The sequence below is a fragment of the Typopeltis vanoorti genome, chromosome 21, assembly GCF_054136105.1.
Source record: "Typopeltis vanoorti isolate ZY-2024b chromosome 21, IOZ_Tvanoo_1.0, whole genome shotgun sequence".
In the NCBI taxonomy this organism is placed as follows: Eukaryota; Metazoa; Arthropoda; class Arachnida; order Uropygi; family Thelyphonidae; genus Typopeltis; species Typopeltis vanoorti.
Genome location: NC_143569.1, coordinates 25,195,980 through 25,223,616, shown reverse-complemented (window position 1 = coordinate 25,223,616; position 27,637 = coordinate 25,195,980). Strand labels below are relative to the sequence as shown.

Sequence of the window (27,637 nt, the reverse complement as noted above, 5' to 3'; positions counted from 1 at the left end):
TGCTAAAGACAACCCACAAGAATTCTATCAATATGCTACAAGTAAAAGAAAGAATGAATATAAAAGAATAACTCTTCTAAATCCAGATAGTGTGAGGGTCACAGATGCAGAAGAGGTTGTTCAGTTAATGAGTGCCCATTTCATTAAAAGCTATCAACCTGGTGAATGCAACATTGAACTCACCGTTACCTCTTCACTAGATGAAGAAATGCAGGTGTGTGTGAGGCCGAGGTATTAGAGCTATTGCACAAACTGAATAAGAATTCAGCAATAGGGACTGATGGAATATCAGCATGTGTGCTAAAAGAGTGTTCAGCTGAACTGGCCATTCCTTTTACCAGGTTGTTTAATATGAGTCTCAGAACAGGGAAGATTCTGCAGGAATGGAAGGAATGTATGGTAATTCCATTGCACAAGGGTGGTGCAGAGACTGATGTACTCGACCATTTAGTATCTCAGGAGTGGTGGTGAAAATTTTGGAAAAATTGGTTAGGGCCTACATTCAGAAATGAGTTGACAGTGAATCTCTACTTTGCAATGAGCAACATGGGTTTACTAAGGGAAGGTCATGTTTTAGCAACTTGCTCACATTCTATAACAATGTTACCATTGAACTAGACAAGGGAAATGGATACACCATGATACTTTTGGATTTTGCTAAGGCTTTTGACAGAATACAGCATGGCAGACTGCTGCATAAATTGGAGAAAATGGGTTTGGGTTATACAATATTAGCATGGATAAACTTAACCCTACGAGGGTTAAGTTTCCTCGCTTGGAATAACTCATCAGATGAACGCTCCGACTCTTATAGGCCGGAGTCAGGAAACTCGTTGAGTGTGATTCCAGATGTCTGTTTTTTGTTTGGAGGTGATCCTGCCACCCGTCCCAGTGGCGTCCTCAGGGAAAATTAAAAGAAAGCTCTTCAAGGACTTTCATTAATCCATTTCTTCAAGTTCTCATCATGCTTGTTCCAGTGGTTAAGGAGTTCCAAATCTCAGACACTTCGTATGTCAAGTCTGCGATCATGCATTCTCCACCGCAGTCGGCCTTGGCATGCATTGCACCTCGAAACATCCGGCTGAAGCCAATGCTGCAATAAGAACTGAGCGCATCAAAGCACGATGGACTGCCGAAGAAGAAAAGATCCTCGCCGCCCATGAGATCGAGTTGACTGCTCAAGGGATAAAGAAAATCAATGAGGCTTTATTTAAGGTGTTCCCATTAAGATCTTTGGATGTCATCAAGTGTCATAGACGGAAAGCCAGTTACAGAGCCTTAGTTCAAGAATTGGCAGCCCATCTGCCACAGGTAATATCTCCGTATCTCCTGTCCCTGCCTCTATCTTCCAGCCACCATCATGCTGTTGAAGAAGAGGGTTTGATTCTCGGACTGACATCATCTTTAGATGATCCTCCTCCTCTGGAATATAACCATCAATTCTTAAATCTCTCATCCAGACTCACCTTTTGGGAATGGATATCACAGATCAATTAAATGACTACCTCCATGCTGAATTGTCCAGACACTTGATGCCTCGTCAACATCAGCCTACATCTCATCCTACAATGACTTTGTCAAATAGGAAGCAGAGGAAGAGGGCCTATGCAGCTGCAAGCCCTCTATAAAAAGAATAGAGGGCAATGTGCCCAAACCATCCTTGACGGTGCTTCCCCTCCACCTCTAGCAGACTTACATGATGATTTTGTTAAATTCTGGAGTACAGTGTCTTTTCTGCTAAACCTCCACACTTCCCTGATGATGACCATCCTACGATATTGAGGTCCATTCCTGCCCTTCAAATATACCAGCCTGTCTCCATCCAGGAGATTAAATTAGCTCTTCCATCCAATTTCTCTGCCTCCGAACCCTGATGGCTTTCCTGCATCTAGGCTTCGGAAGGTGTTGTTGAAGATTCTTCAAGACTTATTGGACATTCTCCTTTCCAGTAAACCAATACCACCATACCTACGCACTTCAAGAACTATCTTCATTCCGAAGAAAGAAACTTCAAACTGTGCATCAGACTTTAGATCTATTACCATCTCCCCTGTGATACTTAGACTGTATCATAAAATCTTAGTTTTTATGATAGAGTCTAAGCAACATATACAGCATTATTATAGACAGAGAGCTTTTGTCTCTTCGGACAGCTGTGCCGAGAATATATTTCTTCTCTCTGATTCCCACCACCACCACCTTAAGCCTCTATATATATGGTGTCGCTTGATCTCCAAAAGGCCTTTGATAGTGTCTCCCTTCCTGCTCTCCTTTGAGCGCTGTCTATTGCTGGATGTCCAGAACCCTTTCTTTCCTATGTTATGGAGCTATACTTGGGTAGTTTCATCACTCTCACTACAGGGTCCCATGCGACTTCTATTCCCACAGTGAGGGATGTTCACCAGGGTGATCCTCTATCTCCCCTTTTCTTTAACTGCGTCATAAATGAGTTTCTTCACTCTCTTCCTAGCCACATAGGCTACTCTCTAGGTGCTTCTTCCTTTAATGCTGTGGCCTTTGCAGATGATCTTATTCTCGTAGCCTCTACTAAGGTAGGCTTGCAGGAAATCCATGACTGGGCAGTTGACTTTTTCTCTATTCGAGGTCTTTCTATTAATGTTGAGAAATCCTACTCTTTAGCGCTTGTCCCCTCTGGTCGTGACAAGAAGCTTAAGGTCGAGAGTATAGAGTTTTTCCCTGCACGGGAGGCCGTTGCATGCTTTGACCATCCTGGAAGAGTGGAGATACCTTGGTATCATGTTCATCCCAAAGGGAAGGTCTTCTGTCCCTTCTATCATAGAAGCTGGGATCGCTTCTTTAAGGAAAGCTCCTCTCAAGCCCAGCAAAGACTGTTTCTCCTTTCCCACTATCTCCTACCTCGCTTTTACCACAAGTAGATGCTTGGTAGAACTTATATCTTGGTACTCCCGAATGGACAGGGCTATCCGTTCAGTTGTGAAATCATGGCTCCGACTGCCATCGACACCCCTACTGCATATTTCCACATGAGAGTAAAGGACGGTGGGCTCGAGATTCCATCACTTAGATGGCTGATCCCACGCCTGCGGCTATCCAGAATTGCAAAATTAGAACTATCTTCTTCCCCTATCTGCAGAGAGGCTTTCTGTAACCCATTAATATAAGAAGCCTTTAGGCAGGCTAAAGGCTGGTCCCATTATCAATTGAGTTGGCACCTGCAGAATGGGCATCTCTGCTGCCCATTTCTTGGGTATCTCTGCTGCACTCTTCTGTCAATGGTGCTCCTTTAAAAGAGTCATATCTGGTGTCTCCCCAGCATAATTGGGTAAGAGATGGCACCAGACTCCTCCCTGGGTTTGGGTATATTAGTACGAGGATCAATGCCTTGCCCACTTGAGCCCGCACAGCTCGATGGGGTAGTGACGACTCAAACTGTAGGGCTGGCTGCCACTACAGTGAGACATTGTCTCGTATAGCCCAGTGTTGCTTCCACACCCATGGGATCCACATGCAGAGCCATGAATCCATGGTCTCCATTCTGAACAACCACTTTAAGAACAAAGGTTGGAAGACTGCACTGGAACCACATTATAGGACCTCTGCAGGTTTGCGTAAGCCAGACTTAGTGATTGAAAGAGATGATGATGTTTGGGTAGTTGATGCTCAGGTGGTGGGAACAGGAGGTCACCCACTAGCCTATAGCCATAATAATACAGTAAACTATTATAAGAATAACCAAGATCTAGTTAGTAAGATATGGGAGGAGCATGGGGCAGCTCTCCGAGGTTTACCACCGCCACTCTCTTTACATGCCATGTGGAGCACTGATAGTTATAAAGACTCAAAACAGCTTACACAGAAGGATATAAAAGTTCTTTCCTTGAGGGTCCTACAGGGCACACTGGTGGCATGGTTTTGTCACCTGAGAATGACTACAATGATAACTAGAACAGGCATAGGGTAAAACACTTGTAAAGGCTTAGGCCTATATCAAATCTGGACGGGATGTCTGGACGTGATGTAAGGGTAGTACTGTTCGTAACCAGTACAAAGATTAATAATAATAAAAAAGATATAAAAAAAATAACAAGTGGTGTACCACAAGGATCAGTGCTTGGTCCACTGTTATTGGGAAGGATTTGTCAAATCCTTCCCAATATGATATTGGGAAGGATTTGACAAGCGACAGTTATTTGCTGATGATGCAAAGATAGGTAGGTTAATCTGGAATGCTGCTGATATGTAGTCTTTGCAGAATGATTTGAATAGGCTGGAATTGTGGATGTGGGAAAATGGGTGTCAGTTCAATGTTAGTAAATTTAAAATCATTCACTTCGGCATGATTAGATATCCAATGCCATATTATATTAATGGGATTAGGCCAGAAGAAACTGATGAGGCTAGGGATCTTGGAGTGTTAATAGATAGGAAGTTGAAGTTTAGGGGCCATGTGGCAAAGATTGCAAATACAATACTCAAAAGATAATTGCAATGCTAAAACAAATCTTCACATGTAAAGATAAGGATGTTATTTTGCCTCTTTACAAGGCCTTGTTAAGATCTCACTTGGACTATTGTGCGCAGGTCTGGTCTCCTGGTTTCTGTTGTGATTCTGATATATTTGAGAGAGAGTACAAAGGAGAGTGTTAAAAATGATATCGGGATTGTTGAATACTGATTATGAAGCAGATTGAGAATTTGTAGACTACAGACATTAGCAAACAGGAGAAAGATGGGTGATATGATGCCTGTATGAATCCTGTATGACCCTTCTGAAAGGGTCATACAGGATTTCAATTGATGGAATTTTTCAATTTATGGAGGTGGGGAAAGGACGAGAGGGCATCCTTGGAAGCTGAGAATGAAGGCTGCCAAGAAGGGTGTGAGGGCTAAATTTTTCTCTCAGAGTGTGGTGCATGATTTGAATGGATTGCCATTGAATGTTGTGAGTGCAAGCAGTGTGAATGAATTCAAGAATAAGTATGATAGCTGGTGTGTGTAGTATGTGGCCTCCCTTGATGAGTCTCTGACTCCCTGAAGGTCTCTCTTAATAATAATAATAATTATTATTATTATCCTGTACACTCCCTGAGGATACATATCAGGAATTTGATGATGATGATGATGGCAATTCAGACTTGTTCATTGCATTTCTTTCTCATAACAGTCTCTTTATTTAAGGAGAGATGATAGGTTTTGTATGTATTAAGTGCATTGAGTTCTTGGAGATTCAGTTTAATAACAGCAGCAAGAACATATTAAAATAGTTTGCTTATTTTAAAGCCAACAGTAATTGTTTTGTTATATTTTAGCTTTCTTTAGGAGAAATCATAATGCTGAGCCCAGTACTGTGCCATCCACTGATTATGCATTTGAGGTAATTCGTTTTAGTTTGTATTATATTTCCTTTTCATATTTTGCATATAATTTTATAATCATTATGTTTAATTAAAGAACTGGCATATATCACCAGTAAGACAGATCTTCAGGATATATATATATATATATATATATATTTAGAAAGAATCTTAAAAAAAAAAAATAATTATAATAATAATAAACACAATACATTTCACCAACATATTTAGACTGCAGCAAGTTGCAGTCTCATAGAAATCTGTTGTCTTCATCATTATTCCTCAAACCATTTAGTCAGGAAGACTAAACTAACAGTTAGTTTCATTAACATGCAACCACCCTACCTTTTCCAGCTACATCCTGCATAAATTCTTTTGTCTTAGCATCAGAATTTATTTATGTAATTTTGATGACAGTTTCAAGGGTTTTTAATTGGTCGGAAATTTGTACTGAGATGTAGCCTATTAGTTTCGCTGACTTGATTGTTGGCTTCATCTGGGCACACAAAAAAACAACAAAACAGCTTAAAACAGAAGAAACAAGCCAGAGTATCAGCTTAAAACATAGCCGAATGCTAAATATTATCAATATTCAAATCGTTACACAAAATGCATGGGGCATGTATGTTAGCAGTCATTGTTATACAGGTGTGTTCTATAATTGGCTGCAAAGTTAAACTCCAATGTGTTGAATGATCTTATGAGTGTTTTCCATATGTTTTTCATCCCTTGGTTTCTGTTAAGGCTGCCTCTTGAACAGATCACTACCACAGCTTCTTTGATGTTGCAGGTATGAAAATCTTCTAAGTATGGAATAGTACTTTTATTCCATTCAATGTTGTGATTGGTATTAGAAAAATGGAGAGCTAAACTGGAATTGTCTTCTCTGTTGTAGTTAACGTCCCAATGTGTCTTTTTGTCTTATCTCTAAACTTCTAGAAGTTTGACATATGTAATTTAAACCACAAGAGCAAAGAATGTTGTAAACTCTAGGATGTTTATAGAAAGCAATCTTGTCCTTTGGTGACCGTAATAAGTTGTGAGCTGTCTTTATTGGTTTGAAGGCCGCTCGGATCTCGTGAGGTCTTAGTAGTTTTGTAATTTTCTGTGAAACTGTGCCAGCAAAAGGAATGGAAAGAGCAGACCTGTAGTGAGTTTCTTGGGTTTGCTGTTGGGAGGGGGTTGGAGAATAGAATCTTTTTTTCAATTTTTTTGGATAACCATTATTTGTTAAAGTTTTGAAGATGAGATCTAATTCGTCTGTTAAAACTTTGTCATCTCTTATGATGCAAACTGCCCTGTTTTTCAGCATATGTATAGTACTCAACTTTTGTGAAATATGGTGCGATGAAGAAAAATGCAGGTAGCGGCCAGTTTGGGTTGGCTTGCGGTAAACCTTTAGATCAATATTGCTTTGTTGGTAATTTTCTTTCCCCTTTGAGTTCTAAGGTAAACTTGATTTTTTGATGAAATGAGTTTATTGAAGTTAAGAAAACAAATAGTTCTGCTTCACTATGTTTCTATATGATGAAAATTTCATCGACGTATCTCCACCATACTGATAGTTTTGGATCCATATGTGACAAGATATCTTTTTCAAACTTTTCCATAAATAAGTCCACACATGGAGGAGATAGAGGAGATAGTTGTTTATATATCTTCCCATATATGATTTGATATTGTCACTGATGCCATCTGTTCACACCTCTAATCTTTCTCAGGATTCTCATATCTGTGGTCTCTAGTCTTTGGTCATGTGTTTCATTTCTAACCCAGCTCTCAGATCCATAAGTAGCTGAAATGTTTTACTTGTTCTACAGATTCTCCATTCACAATGCAGTTGATCGATGCTTCTTTCTTTTGCCTTGTTATTGCTGACCTTCATACCAAATCTATTACAACAGTTACTCAGTTAGTAAGGGAATCTTGCAGACTTGTACTGGATTTATTTAGAAGTATTTAGTCAGCTGGATTCAGGATTGGCTGTCTGATACCTATCAGACAGCCAAGAGAGTTGTGTATGGTGGGACAATATCAAAGAGGCAGAGGGTTACAAGTGGAGTCCAACAGGGCTTGATACTGCTGAGATCTGTATGATTTAACCTTTATATCAGTGACATTACCAATGGATTGCAAGGAGATATTCAGTTGTTTGCAGATGATGTGAAGCTGAGAAGGGTTATTAGTAATAGTGCAGATGTGGCAGCCCTGCAAGAGGATTTGAATAAACTAGACAGATGAGCAAATGAATGGGGGTGTCAGTTTAATGCAGCAAAATGTAAAGTCTTGAAGTTTGGGATACATTGATGAGAGGCTGCATACTCGATTGGAGAAGTTGTTCCAGGGGAAGTAGGGGAAACGAGATCTGGAGGTGATGATTGATAGAAAACTGAAATTCAAGGAACATATTGCAAAAATGGTGAAAGTAACCCAGAGGATTGCTGCAATACTGAGAAGGACGCTGATGTGTAGAGATAAAAAAGTCATCATTCTATTGTATAAGACCCTGATCAGACCACCTTAGACTATTGTTCTCAAATTTGGTCCCCAGGATTTGAAGAGGATAAATTAACTGTGGAAAGGGTACAGAGACAGATAACAAAGATGGTTTCAGGACTGTACAATGTTAGTTATGAGGATCGGCTGAGGTAATGTGGACTGCAGCATTTGGTAGATAGAAGAAGGAGAGGTGACATGATTGAGACTTTTAAACTGTTGAGTGCCAATTACAATGTTGACACTGGGGAGGTCTTTCGCTTGGTTGAACGGCAGGAAGGAGCAATGACAAGGGGGGCCATTCCTGGAAGTTATGAAAGGAAGCTGTGAGCTTGAGGGAGAGGAGTGGTTTCTTTGTCTGGAAGGATAGTTGAACTGTGAAATGCATTGCCTGATAGAGTGGTGAGAGCAAGAACAGTCATTGAGTTCAAGGAGTGGTGTGATGGACTTTATGTTTCCTAGAAAGGACTTCCCATGATGAGTCTTTTGACTCCATGGAGGCTGAATAATAATAATAATAATAATAACATCATCCACATAAAGTAAAGAGCCGAGATTAACATCTTCAATTTTGATATCTGATTTAATACCACTTTATTTCATAATGTGATCCATATAGATAACAAGTAACAGAGGGGATAATGTACATCCTTGTCTAACACCAGACTTAACATTAAACCACCTTCCTGTACTTCCTTCAATTCTAACTGCTGACTTATAACTCAAATAAAGACGAAGTATTGCTTGATATAATTCTCCATTCACACCATACAACTGTAGCGTTTTGAATAGCTTTTCTCTTGGCACCTTGTCATATGCCTTTTCCATATCTACAAAACTTAAATACAGATCTTTGTTATATTCCCAAAATTTCTCAACTATTTGGGGTAAAGTGAAAATCTCATCCAGACAGCCTGTATTTGGCCTGAATCCAGCTTGTTCTTCACCAAGCTTCCCTTCCACAATCCTTCTCAACCTTTTCTCGAGTAAAGATTGGCGGCAGTTTACAGCATTGGTGGAACCCTGCTCCAGGAAATTGATGAGGCACGAGATTTAGGAGTGTTGGTAGATAAGGAATTGAAAATTAGGGGACACATTGCAAAAGTGACCAAAACAGCTCATCAAATCACTTGGTTGCTGAGGAATACGTTGACAAGCAGAGACAAGCAGGTTATTGTTCCTCTCTATTGAGCCTTGATAAGACCCCATCTAGACTACTGTGCTCAGATTTGGTCACCTAGGTTTCTTCTTGATGGGGAGGAGGTGGAGAGGATCCAGAGGCGAGTGACCAAGATGATAGCAGGTCTGTGGAATGAACCGTATGAGAACAGGTTGAGGATTTGTGGGTTGCAAAAATTGGTTGATAGGCGGAGAAGGGGAGATATGATTGAAACATTCAAATTACTGAAGGGTTTCTATAAAATTAATTCAGAAGATATTTTTGAGAACAGGGCTGGCTGTGGGAGGACTAGGGGACATCCATGGAAACTGGGCAAAAGTGTGGTTAGTAAAGGTGTTAGAGCTGGGTTCTTTACTTTTAGAGTAGTGAATGAGTGGAATGCGCTCCCTGAGTCTGTGGTGGATGCTGTGACAGTGAATGAGTTTAAGGCGAGGTATGATAGATACTGTATGAATGTCAAATAGTTGTGATGAATATGATTTGGGGCCTCCCTCGATGAGTCTAATGACTCCCTGGAGTTGCCCGTAATAATAGTAATAATAATAATAATAATAGTAATACTTGCATAAAGGAACACTGAGTAACGAAATACCTCCGTAATTCTCACATTCGGTTTTATTTCACTTTTTGTATATGGGTACTATGAGAGCCCTACTCCAATCATCTGGAATTCGTCCCTCTGTCCAGGCCTTCTGAACTAGGCAGTGCAGCCACTGTAAGACTTTTATACCTCCATACTTGAGCATTTCTGGTCAAATGTCATCTACTCCAGCTGCCTTTCCACATTTCAGGCTTTTGATGGCCTTTTCTACTTCAAGGATGAATATGTATTCCTGATTGCATATCTGTTGAGTGTGTTTTACCACTGTGCTGTCATCACTGCTTGTTTCTTTTAGCAATTTTTTGAAGTAATTGCTCCCAACATCAAGGATATCTTTTTCTCCAGTTTTTATGTCATCCTTATCATCTCGAATTCATTTTACTGCACTCTTTACTTCATTCTGAGCTTTTTTCAACAACCTCCAAAATATCTTGCCATCCTCTTGATATTTATTTTCCATGTTCTTACCAAAGTCTTCCGATGACTTTTGTTTAGCCAGTTTTACACAGTGTTTAACTTTCTTGCATTTGTTTCTGTATTCTCTAAGAGTACAAACTAACTGTGTAACAGTTAGTTTGTACTCTTAGAGTTGATGTACTCTTAGTTGATGGTATTAGAAGATATTGTTTACAAAGCGCGACAGTTCAGTAAGTTGAATCTGAAATTGTCCAGAAAATTGAACAGGTTAGCCTTCCTTAAACGATGCTGTGACAACGATATAATTCCATCCTTTCTGAAATTCAAAGAAAAGTTGCAATCGGCAAAGGCACATCGTATTTATCGACAGGCGAGTTTAGCGCTTCTTCAAGAACAAATTGCCGCTACTCGCATAGAGCTTAGTAAGCTAAACAGCTCTATCACAGCTCTACAACAAGAACTAATAAACATGTTAAATCCTGAAATATGGACTGTCCTACAGCACATCTCCAAAGTTGCAGCAAAAAGAGAATTCACAAAAGTAAAAAGCAAACACTTAAAGAAATTTGAATGCCTACAATAGCGTCAACATACGAGGTCCCGACTGCAACTTTGACGAGACCATGTGGTCGTAAACCTATCGTCGGAAACACTCACTGAAGAAGCCAAGAACGCTCTCAGTCTAGGACATAACTTTGCCATCATGCCCAAACAAATTCCTAAATTAGAAATTATGATGAAAGTAGAACGGAGTATCCATGATCTTCCGCCAGCAATAGATCAACATAGATCAGGCAAGATATTAGATTGACAAGAAAGGATTTATTCATAAAAAAATATGGTACAATTACTGATAATTACTTAACTAAACTAATTCAATCATGCAGGTGTAACCTGGGTCTTCTTAATCCTTCTCAACATGAAGCAAAATCTATTACTAAACAAAATATGAGTTCCTTCTAACTACTTAACATTCTTGGGTAATCATTTACCAAATCTTAGTCTTGGGAACTATTTGACTATAACAAAACTATATATTCAATCACTACTCTTTACAAGTCCTCATATACATTCTACTTGTGGATCAGATTCTAAAGTCCTATTACACTTCGAAAGTCCAATAATTTATCAGTTCCTGTCTTTGATACAATCTAACATTTCTGTATACACAAAAGATTGAAAGTTCTTACATTACCGGGGCATTAGGATCTCTCTGGCTTTCTCTTTTGATCATCTGTTATATTCTTATGGCTCGTTGTTTCTTCCTTCAGTTTACTGCTTTCAGAAAAGACTGGCTAGCGAATACCTTCACGATTCATTTCCTTCAATGTAGGCGAAGCTGGTCTGTGGGGATTGGTCCACATGGTTCCGCATATCATCTTGGTCCACACTGATTTTTGCTGCTGTGCTGAGGCCTGTGCTCATTCTGGATCTCTGTCTGACTGCATAGCTGCCAATGGACATCGTCCTTCTCGATCGCACTCGAACTTCCTTCTCCTGGAAAGCTTTGCGTACGTGACTGCCTTCAGACATGTTCCTAATCCGCTTATCTCGTCTGTAACTTTGATCCAAACTTTCGCATACTAACATTTTTCACCAATTTTCAACCTCAGTTGTATTTACAAAGGCACTTAACATTATAATACATAAGAAGATTTTTAAATCATGGACCTTATCATTATTTTACAATCAATTTCACCTTTACCAATATACAAGTATTTCTCCAAGAATTTTGATATTTGTTAAATCTGAATGAAATGTAGTACAATATGTTTCTCCTTCATTCAAGATTTAACAAAGGTTTCCCCTTCGAAATAAAAATTTTCTCGGAAATTTTTTTTTTTTTAAGACAAAGGTCTAAAAAAAAAAATGTTTCATTTTTTCTTATTGCATATCCTATATCACCTTGTACCACCTTCTGGATACACTTGAATTTTCCGTTGTTGTGGCTGTGTTGCACTTTATGTGAAGTGTGCTTATTGAACCCTGGTTTGCTATAGAATTCTCTAGGCCATTCAGTAATGCTAATGAAATTAATGCCCACATGTGAATTTCTGTGCGCAGATCTGATCATCAGAATTCGAAGAGGATGAAGTAACCTTTGAGTGGGTGCAGAAACGGATAACAAAAATGATGTCAGGACTCAATGTTGATTAGGAGGATAGATTGAGGGCATGCAAACTGCAGAGTTTGGTGGATAGAAGGCAAGGGGGGGGGGATATGATCAAGACATTTAAGGTGTTAAAGGATAATTATCATATTAACATTGAGAAGATTTTTAATATGAAAGAATGAGGGAAAGGAACAAGGGCAATAGGTCATGAGTTGTATGATAGATTTTTGTTCACTAGTGTTGAGCTCCTATGATGAGTCTTGCAACTCCATGGAGATAAGGAAAATAATAATAGTAATAATAATAATAAAAGACATGGGGCTGAATTCAATCTCAGTCACAAAAAATCTCTACAAGGACTTTTCTGAAGGTAAGTTAGTCAGGGTTATTTGGAGGTGACAAGATTTCCTTGATTATAAACTCAGGTTATTTTATTTCTGCAAACCAGTTGAAGAATGTGTACAGTTAACACCCATAATATCATAATTCATGATATTAGGTGCCCGTCATATTTTTAATCAGCTACGTGCTATTACAACGAATAGTTAAAAGCATGTTTTTTTATTGTTTTTGTTGTGTTTAATGAGAAAAAAAAGGAAGTTTTGCCACAGATTGTGAATCAGACATACTAAAATGTTTTTTTTTTTGCTTGGTAAATTTCATTTTAGTCAATTTTTTAATTTACTCAGTTACAAATTAAATTATAAATTAAAGATACCAAGAAATTATGTACTTGGTTTAATCCTTGATCAAGTGTAAGCAAACAAAGTTTGCTCCTGAAGTATTTTCAGGACTGGGACAACTCATATAGAAGCTAATGACTTCACATCACTTGTCTTAATATCCCGTTGCTTTGGTATCACCTATGATTCTGGCTCCCACTGAACAGGCCTCAATAAAGGTCGAAACTGGTCTGGGCAGTGACTCTTCCCAGACCATAGCATTATACATGTCTTTATTGGTTTTGTTGTGTTTAATGAGAAAAAAAAGGAAGTTCTGCCACTGATTGTGAATCAAACATACTAAAATGTTTTTTTTTTGCTTGGTAAATTTCATTTTGGTCAATTTTTTAATTTACTCAGTTACAAATTAAATTATAAATTAAAGATACCAAGAAATTATGTACTTGGTTTAATCCTTGATCAAGTGTAAGCAAACAAAGTTTGCTCCTGAAGTATTTTCAGGACTGGGACAACTCATATAGAAGCTAATGACTTCACATCACTTGTCTTAATATCCCCTTGCTTTGGTATCACCTATGATTCTGGCTCCCACTGAACAGGCCTCAATAAAGGTCGAAACTGGTCTGGGCAGTGACTCTTCCCAGACCATAGCATTATTATTATTATTATTATTATTTCGGGCGACTCCAGGAGTCCTTAGACTCATCGAGGGAGGTCCTAAACATCATGTCCACACAACTATGCGATTACATTCTAACAGTATCTATCATACCTTGTCTTGAACTCGTTCACCGTCATAGCACCCACAACAGACTCTGGCAGCTTATTCCACTCATTTACCACTCTAAAAGTAAAGAACCCAGCTCTAACACCCCTGCTAACCACACTCTTGCCCAGCTTCCATAGGTGTCCCCTAGTTCTCCCACCACTAGTCCTGATCTCAAAAATATCCTCTGAATTAATCCTAGAATCCCTTTAGCAATTTGAATGTATCGATCATATCTCCCCTCCTCCGCCTATCAACTAGTTTCTGCAACCCACAAATCTTCAACCTGTTCTCATATGGTTCATTCCATAGACCTGTTATCATCTTAGTCACTCGCCTCTGGATTCTCTCCACCTCCTCCCCATCAAGAAGGAACCGAGGTGACCAAATCTGGGCACAGTAGTCGAGATGAGGTCTTATCAAGGCTCGGTACAGAGGTACAATAACTTGCTTGTCTCTGCTCGTCAAGGTATTTTTCAACAACCATGTGAGTTGATGAGCTGATTTAGCTACTTTTGCAGTGTGCCCCCTAAACTTCATCTCCCTATCCTCTAACACTCCCAAGTCCCTGGCCTCATCAATCTCTTGGAGTACAGTTCCACCAATGTGGTATACTGCTGCTAATCTTTTCACCCCAAAATGCATAACCTTACATTTTGTCACATTAAATTGACATCCATTCTCCTTAGCCCAGAACTCCAATCTATCTAAGTCATCCTGCAAGACTTTGATATCTTCTGCATTCACTATTGCCCTACCCAACTTTGCATCATCAGCGAACAAATGAATTGTTCCACTTAGATCCTTCCCTATATCGTTAATGAACAGATTAAACAGCAGTGGTCCAACAACAGAACCCTGCGGCACACCACTAGTCACAGGCCGTCTTTTGGACTCTACTCCTGAATAAACTACTCTTTGATATCTCTCCATCAACCAACCACCTATCCACCTCACCAACCCTATATCCATTCCCATATGTTGTAGTTTACGGATTAGTATTCCATGTGGTATCCTGTCAAACGCCTTTGCCAGGTCCAGCAGTATCACTGTAAACCCATTTCCCTTATCCAGTTCAGCCGTCACCTTGTTATAAAACTTGAGCAAGTTACTGAAGCATGATCTACCCTTCACAAAGCCATGCTGTCCCCTGTACAGTATCTCGTTTTCATCAATCCATTCCTCTATTTTTCCCTTGACTACTTTCTCTAAGACCTTGACAACGACTCCTGATATGCTGATCGGTCGGTAATTTGCAACCGTAGTCTTGTATCCTCCTTTATGCAGTGAAACTATTTTCCCCTCTTTCCACACCTGAGACCTGAGACTCAGATTAAACAACATGGTCAAGGGCACTGATAATTCTTTAGCCGCTTCACGTAAGACCCGTGCCGGTATTGGATTCGTGTCGGTATTGGATTACCATCCAATCCCACAGATGTGTTCACATTAAGGTTCTGTAATAGACTAGTCACCTCCACTTCATTCATCACTATTCCCGTATAAACTAATGGTTCCTTCATTTTTTCAATGTCATCACCTGGATGATATGCTTTTGCAAAGAGCGCGCTCAGTAACTCCGCTATATCGACTGATTCAGTGACCTCCTTACCATCGTCATTCCTTAAAATCATTTTACCGTGTACAGTTTTTTATTGCTTGCAGCATATTGAAAGAACTGTTTTGGATTCTCTTTTGCTTGTAAAGCTAGTTTCCTTTCATAGTCCGCTTTTGCTTTTTTTACCACACTCGTTACCTTTCTGGCCTGCACTTTATACCGTTCGTGTGCCTGCAGGTCACCCCTTTCTTTAAATTCCCTCCACAGTTGTTTCTTTTATTGCAGCTCAAGCTTAATGGTGTTATTCATCCATTTAACCCCTACATGTTTTACTATTCGGACCCTAGGTATACAATCAGCCATTACCTCCTGTAAATGCTCCTTGACCACTTCCCATGCTCTATCGACATCCAGCCGTTGCAGTTGTACATGCTATGGCACTGATCCAAGCAATCTCCTAAGCTTGTCATACTTGCCAGCACGGTAATTCCACATATACCCTGTCTTAATCGAAAATTCCACACCTTTAGCCACCTCCCAGGTCAAGACCTTATGATCACTCTCACCAATAAGTGGAAACATGGTCATATTCATTACAGTCAATTTCTCAGATGCTATTACCAGGTAAAGCACTCTCACACCCCTAGTATTTTCAATTACATGCTGTCTCAGATAGTTATCCCTTAATAATTGAATAAAATCCTTTTCCTTCCTCACATGTGTCCTCTCCTCCTTCCAATCAATGTTACCACCATAGTTGAAAACCCCCATAATAATTACCCTCCTTCCACTCATTTCTCAATAAAGACATTATACATGTCTTTATTGTTTTTGTTGTGTTTAATGAGGAAAAAAAGGAAGTTTTGCCACAGATTGTGAATCAAACATACTAAAATGTTTTTTTTTTGCTTGGTAAATTTCATTTTGGTCAATTTTTTAATTTACTCAGTTACAAATTAAATTATAAATTAAAGATACCAAGAAATTATATACTTGGTTTAATCCTTGATCAAGTGTAAGCAAACAAAGTTTGCTCCTGAAGTATTTTCAGGACTGGGACAACTCATATAGAAGCTAATGACTTCACATCACTTGTCTTAATATCCCCTTGCTTTGGTATCACCTATGAATCTGGCTCCCACTGAACAGGCCTCAATAAAGGTCGAAACTGGTCTGGGCAGTGACTCTTCCCAGACCATAGCATTATACATGTCTGCAAGGAGATGTACTGTGCATTATGGGATACTGAGGCAAGTGATGTGAAGTCATTAGCTTCTATATGCAAGTTGCCCCAGTCCTGAAAATACTTCAGGTGCAAACTTTGTTTGCTTACATTTGAATAAAGGATAAACAAGCATATAATTTTTTGGTATCTTTAATTTATAGTATAACCAAGGGAAAATTTTCCAACAAATTAAATTACTTAATATAAGTGTATTGAGCTGTTTTAATTGAACTGTGAAAAGATACATAAAAGAGACTAGGGAAATTAAATAGTATTGAGTATTTCTGCTGTAACAGCATGTCTACATATTGTCCATATCTTGTCTACATGCCAGTTTCCTGCAAGAAATTGATAGGTAATTTTTATTCACCCTTCCTACAGAATAGCATTTATCCGTGAACATGTTTTAAGATGCGTTTTTTTGTGAACAGCAGCAGCACATACATGCATCTTCCCCCTGCTCCTCTATGCGAAGGCAAAACAGTTCAGTCAAGAAATGAGGGATAGTTAATGTTGATAATAAATCATCCTCTAGAGCACTTAAACTTTAGTTATTGAATAATGCACTCAAGGAATAGCTGCAGTGAGAGGAACAGAAGAAATATTATCTCACCCTCTACGATCTGTCAAAAAAGATAGTTTCACAGAACAGTAGTAATGTTTATGAGATTTCCAAGATTTTAAAGAGTTACAATGAGAGAAGCATTTTCAAACTGTAAACCAAATTAGAACAAGTTGAACAATCATGCTTTATGACTGCTAAAGAAAACATGAAAATCTTTTCAAGAAGGCAGTATATATATATATATATATATATATATATATATATATATATATATATATATATATATATATAGACAGTTGCAAATGTTTAATCAGGAATGCTTTGGAAAAACCTATGCTTTCTCATCTGGTCATTTTCTGTTGTCATGTTTGATTAAAAAAAAAAGGATAATTTTTTATTGTAACCTTCACAAAATCAGATTTGCCTGTCATATTACACCTTTCATGAAAAATGAAAAAATCAGACATCACAGCCTTGATGTATTGAGCCTCCTAAAATCGGTTATTCATATGTTGGTCACAACTTAATTGTGAGTGGCGTATTTCTTCTCGGGGTGCTTAAGGGTCAAAGCTGTATAACTGAGAGGAGACCTCCACATAGCCTTTAAAGGAATGCGGAGAACCGACCAGGGCTTCTGACCTAATGTCCAATCCTCACCTTCTCGTGGTGCACCCTGTTGGGTATCTACTTGGATACTGAACGAACGAGGATGGGCTGAACACAATGAAAAAGGAAAAGTTGGTCCTTGTTGGTGATCTGAATAGCAGAGTAGGAAAAGACTGTGAGACATACAAAAATATTTTGGGAAAATTTGGAGAAAAGAGCAAAGCTAATAATAATGGCAAATATCTGTTGGATTTCTGCTCAGGACATGGACTGGTTATTACTAACACCATGTTCCAACATAAAAATGTGCACAAATTCACATGGAGAGAAGAGGCAAGGAATAAGAAAGTCTCATTGACTATGTTATTGTTAATAGTGATGTTTTCTCCTTGGTGCAGGACACCAGAGTGTACAGAGGATTTGAAATTGGAAGCGATCACTATTTAGTCTTGAGTAGGATAAAATTAAATTTCATATTGAAAAGAATAACATGTAAGAAAGTTTTAAAGCAAATAAAAGTTGAGCAGCTCTCAGATGTGAACTGTAGACTAAAATACAGAAATATTATTGAAGAAAAATGAAAGAGTTTGAGAACAGGAATCAAACCTTGGAAATTCAATGGCAAACTCTGAAGAAAACATTGATTGATTCTGTCAGAGAGGCATGTGGTGAGGTTGTCTGCAAGGATAAAAAAATCAGAACTCCCTGGTGGACACAGGAAGTTAAAGAGGCAGTGAAGGAAAAGAATGAGAAGGAAATGAAAAGAAAGTGAAGGAAATAAGTCAGCTTGTGCTCTTAGATAATACAGAGACAAATGCAACAATGCTAAACACTGTGTAAAACTAGCTAAACAAAAGTCATGTGAGGACTTTGGCAAGAATATAGAAAATAAATACCAAGAAGGTGGCAAAATATTCTGGAGGTTGTTGAAGAAGTTTAAAAATGGAGGATAGAGTGCTGTAAAGGAGTTAGAGATGATAAAGGTGACATGAAAACGGGAGAAAAAGATATCCTTGAAGTATGGAGTAATTACTTTGAAAAACTGCTAAATGAAACAAGCAGTGATGACAGCACAGTGGTAAAAAACACTGACCAGGCATGCAGTCAGGAATACATATCCATACTTGAAGTAGAAAAAGCCATCAAAGGCTTGAAATGTGGAAAGGCAGCAGGAGTAGATGATATTCGACCAGAAATGCTGAAGTATGGTAGTATAAGAGTCTTACAGTGGCTGCACTGCAAAGTTCAGAAAGCCTGGTCAGAGGGACGAATTCCTGATGATTGGAGTAGAGCTCTCATAGTATCCATATATAAAAAGGGAAATAAAACTGAATGCGAGAATTACAGAGTTATTTCCCTACTGAGTGTTCCTGGCAAAATCTATGCAAGTATACTTGAGAAACAGTTGCGAAGAATTGTGGAAGAAAAGCTTGGTGAAGAACAAGCTGGATTCAGGCCAAATAGAGGCTGTCAGGATCAGATCTTCACTTTACGACAAATTGTTGAGAAAGCATGGGAATATAACAGAGATCTGCATTTAAGTTTTGTCGATTTGGAAAAGGCATATGAGAAGGTGCAAAGAGAGAAGCTATTCAATACGCTACAGTTATATGGTGTCAATGGGACATTATATCAAGCAATACTTAGTCTTTATTTGAGTTATAAATCAGCAGTTAGAATTGAAGGAAGTACAGGAAGATGATTTAATGTTAAATCTGGTGTGAGACATTATCCCCTCTGTTATTCATTATCTACATGGATCACATTATGAAGGAAAGTGGTATTAAACATGATATCAAAATTGGAGATGTTAATGTCAGCTCTTTGCTTTATGCGGATGATGTTATACTTCTAAATAAATCTGCTACAAGTCTGCAAGATTCTCTGACTAAATTGAATAGCTGTTGCAATAGATATGGTATGAAGGTCAGCAATAAAAAGACAAAGACAATGAAAATAGGCAGAATCATTGAAAATGTCAACTGTGTTGTGAATGGAGAACCTGTGGAACAAGTGAAACATTTCAGCTACTTAGGCATGATTTTTACTGAAGATGGTAAATTAAATATAGAAATAGACAACAGAATAAGCAAAGCTGGTATGGTAGGAAGTCAATTGAATAAATTCATGTGGAATAAGAGAGAAATTAGTAGGAACACTAAATTAGCTGTATACAAGACAGTATTCAAACCAGTTTTAACTTATGGTTCTGAGAGCTGGGTCAGAAGTAAAACACTTTACCAAAGACTAGAGACCGCAGATATGAGAGTCCTGATTAAGATTATAGGCATGAACAGATGGCATCAATGGCAATATCATATTAAAAACGAGGATATTAGGAAAGAACTTGACATTGTCAGCATCCAGGAATGTGTTAGCAGAGCTAATCTCAGGTGGTATGGTCACCTAAACAGAATGGGCAAAGAAAGATTAGCAAAACAAGTGTTCTCTGCCAAGTTGGCAGGAAAACGACCCAGAGAAAGACCACGATATAGGTGGATTGATAGGGTACAGTGTGCCTTAGACGATAGAGATATAAGATCTATTAATGTTGGAGTCTTGACAAGTAACAGACTGATTTGGAGGAAAATTGTAGATAGGAAGTTAGTAATGATGTAATTTTTTTCATGTAGTATTATTATATCCTGTACATCCCTTGAGGGTACATGGCAAGAATTTGATGATGATGATGTATTTCTTCTCATGTTTCTACATTTATTTTGAAATCTTCTAGTTTCTCATATATTTCCCAAATGATAATAGTTGGATTTGTTTAATGAAATAGGAAAATAAAATGTTTTTGACTGACTCTTGCAGTGGCATCATGTGCCCATTTAGGTTGTGTGTGCTGCAATGTGGTGTATTCAACTCCTTCTTCAAAATTCATGTCACTTTCATTGTATGATTGCATTGTTATTGTTGTATGGAAGTTTTAAAAGTGCATATCACATGATTCAGTGCTCATCTTGATTGGTGCAATGCAATTAATTGTAGGATAACTTTGAATACTTTAATTTATCAATTAATATAGTTTTAAATATGGAAAGCATAAAGGTCAAATGAATAATAGCTGTGTTTCATGCATGCCATTTATGTGAGAAGCACAAAGGGTTTACGCTCGCTTCATGATGAGATTAGATTATCATTGGCAAATAATAGAGTGAGACACGGATAATTTGAATTTTTTCTTCAAGTCCTAGGTCATCAGATTGCTTTGAATGCTGTCTAATGGCTAGGACTTAAAGCTTCAAGCCCTAGGAAGGGTACTCTCTGTCTCTCTGAATAGTGGTAGGAAGTTTTAGTTATTTAGCAGGAGGTTTACAAATTTTATGGTTTTCCATATCTTGGGGAGTTTCACACAACCATATTTCTCGAGATGAGGTTGGTTTTTAAGAGCAGCTGCAGATTCCAAAATAAATAAATAAAAACATTTCTCATGCTACTTGGTATAATAAAGCATGCTGCTGGTTTTATTTGATTTGATTCTATGGGAAGTGTCCATGGCATGGTCTACTATACCTGATGTTCCATAATTATCCTATCAGATGGATGTAATTCTTATTTTCTTCTAGATAAATATACTTTGGCAGATGTTCCAGTTTGTCCATTGGGAAACTTGCAGTAACAAGGAAACTGTAACCAATAACTTGAGAAGGAATGAATCTGGTCTTTTAGGAATAGATTAAGAGTAGCCAGCTTGACATAAGTAGGTTAGGATGCCCTGCATAAAAAACTAAAACACAATGCACTTTGCACATTTATTTTGTTTATCGTGGTGGTGGTATGAATGGATTAATACTTGTAAAGACTGTTAATAATTTAAATTTAAGAAATATTACTGAATAAATATCACAAAAAAGCATTAAATAGGAACCATTGAAAAAGGGTAGTGAGAAGCAGGTTTTTTCATGCAGAGTTGTGAATGATTGAAATGCCTTGCCTAAGAGTGTGGTGTCTGCAGTGAATTTGAGTGAGCTGAGCATGGTATGATGAGCTGTGTGTTTGATAAAAGGACCTCCTAGATGAGTCTTTGACTCCATGGGGTCTTGGGTAATAATAATAATAACAATTCTGTTGACTCTCACTGCAGTGAACAATGGTCCTTATGAATTTGCTGTAGTGAGAGTTGGCAATGATGCATTTGATTTAATATGCCCTAATTTTCTCAAACTGTTCAGTTTTAATATGTTGGCACTTCATTTTTTATAGATGTCCTGTTCTAGTATACGATATGGCCCTGGTGTGACAAAAGAAGTTGGGATGGTAAGTTTATTTTCTTTAATAAGGAAAGAGCTTAAAGTTTTCTTGTATTTAACATTTTTGTAGGTGCTACAAAAAATAAATACATTTTTAAAAAAATGTTGTGAAGGATATATAAGAAGAATGATGATTAACAGGCTCATGAGTAGTATAAAGGCACAGAGGGTGACCAGCCTGATTACAAAAGCAAAATCATAAATTAGCCAAGAAAGTCAAAGGAAATCCTGAAAGGTTTTTGCTATATGACAAGTAAAGGAATAGTGATTATGGAAGGATATAGGTGGATTGATACAGCACAAAGTGCCTTAGACGATAGAAATATAAGATCTGATAATGTTGGAGTCTTGACAAGTAACAGACTGATTTGGAGGAAAATTGTAGATTGGAAGTTAGTAATGATGTAAATTTTTCATGTAGTACTATCATATCCTGTACACCCCTTGAGGGTACAGGATGATGATGATGAACTTTAATGCATACTGATGTTAGGAAGGTTACAGAAGTTTACATAGTTAGTGATCATACAGTTACTGAGTGATCACTTTGTAATAGTGTTATCGAAGTGTAGATATTGCAGTAATAAATGGTATATTATGAGAAAAGATATATTTGAATTAGAGGTACTTAGGAAATTACAAAATTTTCATGTCGTTGTGCAAGAAAATTGGGCAGTGCCTACCCATTAGGCTGTTTAATTTAAGTTTCAAAAAAATTATATAGTAGAGTATAATCTCAGGAATGGTGTAAGTCAGTGGTTCTTAACCTTTTAGTAGTCTATTAGAAATTTACCATTAAATTAAAACAAATATTTTAATTTATTGCAGAAAATCCCATTTTCACACAGATATGTAGAAACAAAAGGCAGCAAATTTTGAATGGCAATGGTAAACAGGTGCGGATATTCCCTCCAGATATGTATCCAAAATTGGGCCAAACTTTTTTTCTTGAAAACGGAGACCAGACTTAAATCTCTTGTCAATTCCAGTAGTGTGTCATTGTCCATTGATGATAATTTTTTTTTTGCAGTTATTATATAGATATTGAATCTTGAATCGAATTGGTTATAGGTTCAAATCCCACCATGTAGGATGGGATGATGGTATGTTCTTGCTAATTCATAATTTGTTAACTTTATAGGTAGCTTTTCTTAGTACAATTAACAACTGTCAGCATTTTTTTTTTTTTTTAATCTAGCTTTTAGTTGAACTGTAGCTATTCTCTTGATAGGTTGTTCTATCCAGAAGAGGAGCATAATTTTTCTAACATAACCTGTTCTATCATCACAACAACCACTTTCTCTTTAGGAGCCTTTAAATTGGATTTATTTAAATTTAGATTTATTCATACCTAAGAATCTGAAGAGCATAAAGTTCACCTGCCAAAATATTAGAAAGAGGAAGTTTGGAGTTAAACAGAACATAGAAGAAACATCTCATCTGAAAGGCATGAGATGTTTCTTCTATATGTTGTCTAATATTTTTATGGTTTAGCAAATTTTCATTTAATTTCTAGTATGGAAACCATTTGTTTCTTAATGAGAATTAGATTTTTTCTCATTAAGATTATTTCTCATTAATATGTGAATAATGAATTCTTTCATAATTCATCGAAAGATGATTTTCTTGAAAACTATTGTTTTGAAGTGTTTGTAAGAGTACCTAACATTACTCAAGATGTAGACAACATACGTAGGTGGTCATTGAGATGTTATAATTATTTTCTTGTTTTTTACATTATTTTGTTAGCATTCCTGCTACTTCATTGTTTACATAATGATTTAGCTCTAGGCAAAAAAGTTCATTCTACTTAATTTTTTCAGAACAACAATGATCAGATTCAAATCAGTTCTGACAAATTTTAAATTCAAGGAGTGGTATGATAAGAAATATGTGAATAATGATTATTGTGGGCCTGTTATGAACTTTGGCATCATAGAGATGCCTGAGAAAATAATAAAAAGAATAAATGCAATAAAAATTCTGGATTAACAAGTAAATTTACTTCATCTTTACTGCAGTCATTAGTATGTTACAACTTTTGCCCTTCATTTTGAAGTCCTGACCTTAAATCTTATGTAGAATTCAAGAAAGGTACTTACCTTCATAGTCAGTCTCAGGCAGAAATGGCAATATTAAACCTCCCAGAAACTCGGATATTTCATCCCACAAAACAGCCAAACCATCCAGATGAACGCAAGCATTTAACAGAAATAAAAAACTTGCCTCCTGGCCTCAGACATAATTCAAACTAGATTTTATCTTTATTGCTATGTATGACTATGTATCTTCATTGCATTACCTGATGCAATGAGCACAATAATAGTTTACTTGTGCATTTCACTGTATTACTTTATTAGATTGAAGTTATCTACAGTAGATGGACATCCACTTTATTGCAAACATGACAGCTGGTCCCTTATATATTTTAACTATTATTTATCTGTTTTGATAATTGTAGTATTATTATATAGCAATGATTTTAATATCTCAAAGATATTTCAACATGACCACCAAATGAACAGTTAATATTGCACATTTATAATTCAAAATAGAGATATCAAAAATTAGAATCTTTCATAATGTGGTACTTAACATATTTAACAATATTGTTTTCTTTTTACTCTGTAATTTTTAACTGTGTTTAATCATAAATCTTCTTTCATAAAACATTTGGTATATGTATGAATTTATACCCAATGTTTTCCTAATACAATATCTGCATTTTTATAGGATATAAAAAATCTTGGAGGAACACATGTTCTTTTGGTGACAGATAACAATTTGATAAATTTGCCTCCAGTTATAGCTGTTCTCAACTCTCTTCATAGCCATGGAATTCAATACAAAATATTTGATAAAGTCCGAATAGAACCAACTAATGAAAGGTATTGTTACCATAAAGAAATTATATATCTGTGTGTGTATTTATTTATATATATGTTATGAACTAAATGATTAATATGGGGATTATTTATAATGCTTGGCCATTATGAATAATGACAAACAAAATAGGGCATTATAATAAATTTCACGTTGCGCATCGTTTCATGATACGCAACGTCAAATATGCTGATTTTTACAAAATCGGCATATTTAACAATGATAGAAAAGAGTGAAGGGGTGCTTAGGGGTCAAAGCTGTATAACTGAGAGGAGACCTCCACATAGCCTTTAAAGGAATGTGGAGAACTGACCAGGGCTTCTGACCTAATGTCCAATCCTCACCTTCTCGTGGTGCACCCTGTTGGGTATCTACTTTGATACTGAACGAACGAGGATGGGCTGGCAATTTGGGATTTAGCCGACCAAATTGTATTCTTATTGGTTAAACCAAAATAAAAAATGATGGTACAACATGACAAAATTTCATGCCGGCTGGGGCGTCGCCCGGTTAAACAAGGCCCCCGTTGTTTTTGCCTGGGAACCGCGAACAGCGAAAAGTCAGCTACTGGAACAAATCTGAAAACAAACCCCAACTCAACATCACCAGAGTTAAAGATCGGTACTATCAACGTAAGAAGCCTGAATGGCAAAGAAATGGAGCTAGCTGAGGAATTAGATAAGTACCAGATCGACATAATAGGGGTGACTGAAACAAAAAAGACCAAAACTGGTGAGATCTTTCTGAGCAATAAATACAAAATGTTATATTCAGGCAATGACAATCAAGGAAAAGAAGGAGTAGCCATAGTATTCAACACAAAATACGAAGCTAATCTTCTTAAATGACAATCAGTCTCAAGTAGAGTAATGTGGGCAAATATGAGAATGGGGAACTGGACAATGAGACTTATTTGTGCCTATGGTCCCACAGAAGGTTCTACTAAGGTAGACGTGGAGGAATTTTTTGAGGCTTTAGAAAAAGCAACTGACACAATGAAAAAGGAAAAGTTGGTCCTTGTTGGGGATCTAAATAGTAGAGTAGGAAATGATTGTGAGACATACAAAAATATTTTGGGAAAATTTGGAGAAAAGAGCAAAGCTAATAATAATGGCAAATATCTGTTGGATTTCTGCTCAGGACATGGACTGGTTATTACTAACACCATGTTCCAGCATAAAAATGTGCACAAATTCACATGGAGAGAAGAGGCTAGGAATAAGAAAAGTCTCATTGACTATGTTATTGATGCTAGTGATGTTTTCTCCCTGGTGCAGGACACCAGAGTGTACAGAGGATTTGAAATTGGAAGTGATCACTATTTAGTCTTGAGCAGGATAAAATTGAATATCATATTGAAAAGAATAACATGTAAGAAAGTTTTAAAGCGAATAAAAGTTGAGCAGCTCTCAGATGTGAACTGTAGACTAAAATACAGAAATATTATTGAAAAGAAAATGAAAGAGTTTGAGAACAGGAATCAAACCTTGGAGATTCAGTGGCAAACTCTGAAGGAAACATTGATTGATTCTACCAGAGAGGCATGTGGTGAGGTTGTCTGCAAGGATAAAAAAATCAGAACTCCCTGGTGGACACAGGAAGTTAAAGAGGCAGTGAAGGAAAAAGAAGAAAGCATATCAAAAGTTCCTCGCAAATAAGTCAGCTTTTACTCTTACAGAATACAGGGACAAATGTAAGAAAGCTAAACAGTGTGTAAAACTAGCTAAACAAAAGTCATGGGAGGACTTTGGCAAGAATATAGAAAATAAATATCAAGAAGGTGGCAAAATATTCTGGAGGTTGTTGAAGAAGCTTAGGAATGGAGGAAAGAGTGCTGTAAAAGGAATTAGAGATGATAAAGGTGAAATGAAAACAGGAGAAAAAGATATCCTTGAAGTATGGAGTAATTACTTTGAAAAACTGCTAAATGAAACAAGCAGTGATGACAGCACAGTGATAAAAAACACTGACCAGGCATGCAGTCAGGAATACATATCCATACTTGAAGTAGAAAAAGCCATCAAAGGCTTGAAATGTGGAAAGGCAGCAGGAGTAGATGATATTCGACCAGAAATGCTGAAGTATGGTGGTATAAGAGTCTTACAGTGGCTGCACTGCATAGTTCACAAAGCCTGGACAGAGGGACGAATTCCTGATGATCGGAGTAGAGCTCTCATAGTACCCATATATAAAAAGGGAAATAAAACTGAATGTGAGAATTACAGAGTTATTTCCCTACTGAGTGTTCCTGGCAAGATCTATGCAAGTATACTTGAGAAACGGTTGAGAAGAATTGTGGAAGAAAAGCTTGGTGAAGAACAAGCTGGATTCAGGCCAAATAGAGGCTGTCAGGATCAGATCTTCGCTTTACGACAAATAGTCGAGAAAGCATGGGAATATAACAAAGATCTGTATTTAAGTTTTGTTGATTTGGAAAAGGCATATGACAAGGTGCCAAGAGAGAAGCTATTCTATACGCTGCAGTTATATGGTGTCAATGGGGCATTATATCAAGCAATACTTAGTCTTTATTTGAGTTGTGAGTCAGCAGTTAGAATTGAAGGAAGTACAGGAAGATGGTTTAATGTTAAATCTGGTGTGAGACAAGGATGTACATTATCCCCTCTGTTATTCATTATCTATATGGATCACATTATGAAGGAATGTGATATTAAACCTGATATCAAAATTGGAGATGTTAATGTCAGCTCTTTGCTTTATGCGGATGATGTTATACTTCTAAATAAATCCGCTACAAGTCTGCAAGATTCTCTGACTAAATTGAATAGCTGTTGTAATAGATATAGTATGAAGGTCAGCAATAAAAAGACAAAGACAATGAAAATAGGCAGAATCATTGTAAATGTCAACTGTGTTGTGAATGGAGAACCTGTGGAACAAGTAAAACATTTCAGCTACTTAGGCACAATTTTTACTGAAGATGGTAAACTA

At 37.3% G+C, this 27,637-nt stretch overlaps 1 protein-coding gene across 1 annotated transcript in view; it reads left to right on the top strand.

The window, feature by feature from the left end:
- T3dh (Type III alcohol dehydrogenase) overlaps window positions 1–27,637 on the top strand; it is a 238,174-nt gene that overhangs the window by 64,620 nt on the left and 145,917 nt on the right. Inside the window, exons 3-5 of the mRNA XM_090411620.1 lie at window positions 5,292–5,356; window positions 21,756–21,809; window positions 24,536–24,690. Of these exons, the coding sequence (XP_090267746.1) occupies window positions 5,292–5,356; window positions 21,756–21,809; window positions 24,536–24,690 (274 nt within the window). The remainder of the gene's footprint in view (window positions 1–5,291; window positions 5,357–21,755; window positions 21,810–24,535; window positions 24,691–27,637) is intronic.